The following is a 4,046-nucleotide window of genomic DNA, read 5'->3' on the forward strand; positions in this document are numbered from 1 at the left end:
AGCCGAAGCGCCAATCACGGCAGCAACGACACAGCGGGAGCAGTCCCACAACTCTCACTCTGGATCTACCGGAGCAAAACCGCGCAGGGAACGATCGGCAGAGGGGTTAGTGCTCGTGCACGTTACCTTGCGGGAATCCACCGCTGCGTACATGATGTCCATCCAGCCCTTGAAAGTAGCCTGGCAAAGAAAACACACCTTCCCTTAGGCAGAGTCCACCCCCAGGCCCAGAACTGGTCTGACTGGTGCCAGCTTCGCCAGGGCTCCTGGCACTCCTGACCGTCCTGCACACGGAACTGAGTCTCTCAAATAGCCCACCCCTCTCCTCAGCGCATCCCAGCGAAATCAAGCGAGTTCCACAACAGGCCCCGTGTGACCCTCGTGAGGCTCCACAAGGCCAAGCGCAGGGTCCTGCATCCACGTCGGGCAACCCCCGGTATCAGCATAGGCTGGGGGTGAGCAATGGAGAGCAGCCCAGCGGAGGACTGGGGGATACTGGTGGGGGAAAAGCTGGAGGAGCCAGCAGCGTGGGGGCCTGTCCGGAAGCGGGGGACAGACTTTTCAGCAGGGGTTCTTGGGACAGGACAAGGGCTGATGGGTTTAGTTAAAAGGGGGAGATTTGGACTAGAGAGAAGGAAGAAATTTTTAAGCTGAGGGTGGGGAAAGCCTGGCCCAGGCTGCCCAGAGAGGTGGGAGAAGCCCCATCCCTGGCACCATCCCAGGCCAGGCAGGACCGGAGGGCTCTGAGCAACCTGCTGCAGCTGCAGATGTCCCTGCTCCCTGCAGGGGGTTGCACAGGTGAGCACTGAAGGTCCCTTCAACCCAAACCAGTCTCTGATTCGACAATAAATGAGTCCAGAGAGGTTTATGTTGTCTGGTGGAAGGTTTGGCAGACTCTGTGAAGAGCAGAGCTGGGGTCCCCATACTGGGCAAAGGGGTGACAGATAAAACGGCAACTTTATTCCAGACCCGAACCCGAGTGGGATTTCACAGAGAGGGGGAAGCAGCCGAAACATGATAGAAAAAGCTCCTATTTACCACTACCAGGGAGGGAGGGAAAGCCAAACTTACGACTTGCAGGAGCGCCAGGTATCCTGCCCCAACGTTGTCAAAGTTGATTTTCACATTCTTCCATCGGATCTCGGTGGAGTTGGGTGGCATCAGCGCTTCACAGTCTGTCTTGTTGTTAACAACCTCTATCTCAAAGCGCTCCTCGGCTGTTTCATTAAAGCAGTAATGATATTTCCCGGCAAACAGGTTAACCCCCATAATGCTGAAAATCAGCCAGAAGATAAGGCAGACCAACAACACATTCATAATGGAAGGGATAGCGCCAACCAAGGCGTTGACAACCACCTGTGTTGGAAGGGGTGGGAAAAAGTTTCAGTATAAAACACGAGGCAGGAGACAGCGAGCATCAGTACAGCTGTTTTTGGGGGGGGAATCAGAGGTAAGGCCACTGACGGAGCCGTGGCGTTACTCCAGGCAGAAGCTGGCAGTGAACTTAGTCCAAGCAGTAAAAAGTTCTGCTTCCAAGGCACCTGCTGCAGCTCTGGTTCTCCAGGCAAACAGGCCAGGCTGGCAGGTTCCCTGGGGGGGCTTTTGGATCGTTACTTCTTTAATTAAACAATGATTTCAAATAATTTGAGTTGCCGAAAGGGCGAGGAGGGCATCACCGAGCGAGGCTCAGGCTCTCTTCTTAGTAACAAACAGGCTCCCAGCCAAAATTTTCTCCGAGCCAAGTTTGAGGCCCCTTTGGCTCACGGATTTGATGGGTCCCGTCAGCCAGTGGCCCTCCCGGCCATTCCCCACTGTCAAACAAGGCTGTTATCACCTCAAAGCCTGCGTCCCGCTCCCACCGCCGTCACCAGCAAACCGCGGGGCACGGCCGCGGTGGGGACAGGACCAAGCCCGGCGTTGCTCTGTTAAGACGAAGCAGCGAGTCGCTGTAAACATCGAGGTCGTAGTTGTGACTAAGCAAGGCCACGCACGGTGTCTCAGGCAGACAGCTGAGCATGCAGCTAGGCAGGCTCAAGAGGACAGAAAAGCCATGTTCCTTCCTCCACACGGCAGCAAACGCAGCGGGAAGCGCCAACGGGCTTTGTCAGAGCTCGGGTCTTCCACCATCTCCTCACTTTCGCCTGTTCGGTTTGGGAGCAGCACGTCCCCAGGCAGCCCCGGCCAACGCTGCCAGCGGTCAGGCTTTTATCAGAGCTGGGTCCGGGGACGGGGAAGCTTTGCTGACCATCTCCTGATTTAGATTCCTTTACTAGATGAACAGAATGGAAACGGTGCGTGCCCCTTGGCCTGCGGTTTGAAAGGCTACTCAATTCCATGGCGATTCGGGAGCGCCCCAGTAGCGGCACCTGAGCCACCACTGGTCCTGGCCGCCACGAAGCGTCCCCTCTGCTCCCACAACAGCCGTTTGCTGGACGCAACCACCACGCGCAGGGTAAGCTCTGCGGCAGGCGCCTGCCCTCCGCCGCGCTCGGCGCGGGGGGAAACTGAAGACAACAGTGATCTAGACAAGAAGCAGCGGAATGACGTCATGAACTGCGGAATGATGTCACAAATTCGTCACCCAGTGACCCCAGGTGGTCCCTTCACCCAGAGGGGACGCGCTGCCGCACGCCAGCACAGCGGCCGTTGGGTTTTTTGGCTCCAGACCCTTTGATAGCGATCGGCTGGTTTATTCCAGCTCGTCGTGGGAGGCGCAGAAAGGGTCAGATCCTCCCGCAATGAGGTTGCTGACGGTACGTTCGATTTACAGAGTGTTGAAAAAGATGCGAGCGAAGGAACATGGCTTTTGTGCGCAGACGGACGAGAAGGCATGCACGTGTCACAGCGCAACTGTCCAACCTCTGGGTAACGAAAGAGCAGAGCAAGCTCTGGAAAAGGCAGATTACTACGGGGTAGAGAAAAGCAAAGAACTACGGTTTGTGTTTCCTTTGCAAAGGCATTTCGAATCGCTCCTCTCTGGCTCGGCAGAATTGCTCTGGTTGTGTGGGGCAGCAGCACTTGGCTTCAAACAGAGGGAAAATAGTTGGGTTTAGGCACCTAACGGGGCTGCGGTCAGAACTCTCTCTCAGTCGTGCTGAGGTGAAAATGCCCCACTTTAGGCACGAGAATTTCTTGGCCGTGCATTAGAAATCTCAGCTCCTCCCCAGCACGGCTTAAAAATCGCCTTTAATCTCTCAGGCTTCGAGCGAGGTCTCTGCCTCTGGCGGGACCTGAACCCAGCCCAGCGAAAGCTCCGGCTGGCAAAGCTCTCCTTTGTGCCCGCACTACAGGATGAAGTTCAGAATTAAGCTGACACACAGAAATAAGAGCGGGCTGGCAGCCTAGGGAAGAACCAGCCCCCTTGGACTTGGGATGGTGTCGCTTACCCCCGGCCCTTGCTGTGGGATCTGGGGGGTCCTGAGCGGCTCCTCGCCTCCCACCCCGCGTTTGCTGCTCAGTTACACTGCAGCAAATCCAAAGGAGATCGGGAGGACACGGCTGGGATTGCTCCAGTCAGACCCTGAAGTAAAACTGTGACTACTGTTCCCTTCCCTTTTTTAAAACACGTCATTTTGTCTCCTGCAGTGTCTCTGATTCTGAGCTAATGGGTTTAGCACCTACGTTATTGTTCCAAGAGCAACGGGGAAGCCCATTAATACAACACACCCTTCTCCGAACAGGAATACAGCTCTTTTGCGGGTTCTTATAAGACTATTTCCATCCCAAATGGTAAAAAAAGCACCAAAATACAGAATATTAGCAGCAAAGTAGCGAGATGCTGCAGTAATTTCGAGTCCCCCAGCGTGGTGCTGTCTGACAATTTGAGGAAAGCTTGTCAAGTTCAATGCTTTGCTTGTGCTTTGCTGCCGGTTCCACAGTGACAGGACAGGGGACCATAAAGCGTGGTAAAAGGGAGGGAGTGGAAAGGAAAAGCTTCACTATCAGACAAGGCTTCCAGTCATCACCGGACTGGACTGAGAACAACAAGGTGCAACAAGAGGAATTAAACCAAAGCCTTTTTTTCGAGCAGCTGAGCTCCCCGACAG

General features: G+C 55.0%; 1 protein-coding gene across 1 annotated transcript in view; it reads right to left on the minus strand.

Annotated features, from left to right (window-relative positions):
- Positions 1 to 4,046, minus strand: part of LOC104491838 (sodium channel protein type 8 subunit alpha) — a 9,065-nt gene that overhangs the window by 4,251 nt on the left and 768 nt on the right. The window contains exons 2-3 of the mRNA XM_010134310.1: positions 1,072 to 1,356; positions 127 to 180 (exon numbers count right to left, since the gene is read on the minus strand). Coding sequence (XP_010132612.1) covers positions 127 to 180; positions 1,072 to 1,356 — 339 coding nt within the window. The remainder of the gene's footprint in view (positions 1 to 126; positions 181 to 1,071; positions 1,357 to 4,046) is intronic.

Source organism: Buceros rhinoceros, unplaced genomic scaffold (assembly GCF_000710305.1).
Source record: "Buceros rhinoceros silvestris isolate BGI_N320 unplaced genomic scaffold, ASM71030v1 scaffold28104, whole genome shotgun sequence".
NCBI lineage: Eukaryota > Metazoa > Chordata > Aves > Bucerotiformes > Bucerotidae > Buceros > Buceros rhinoceros.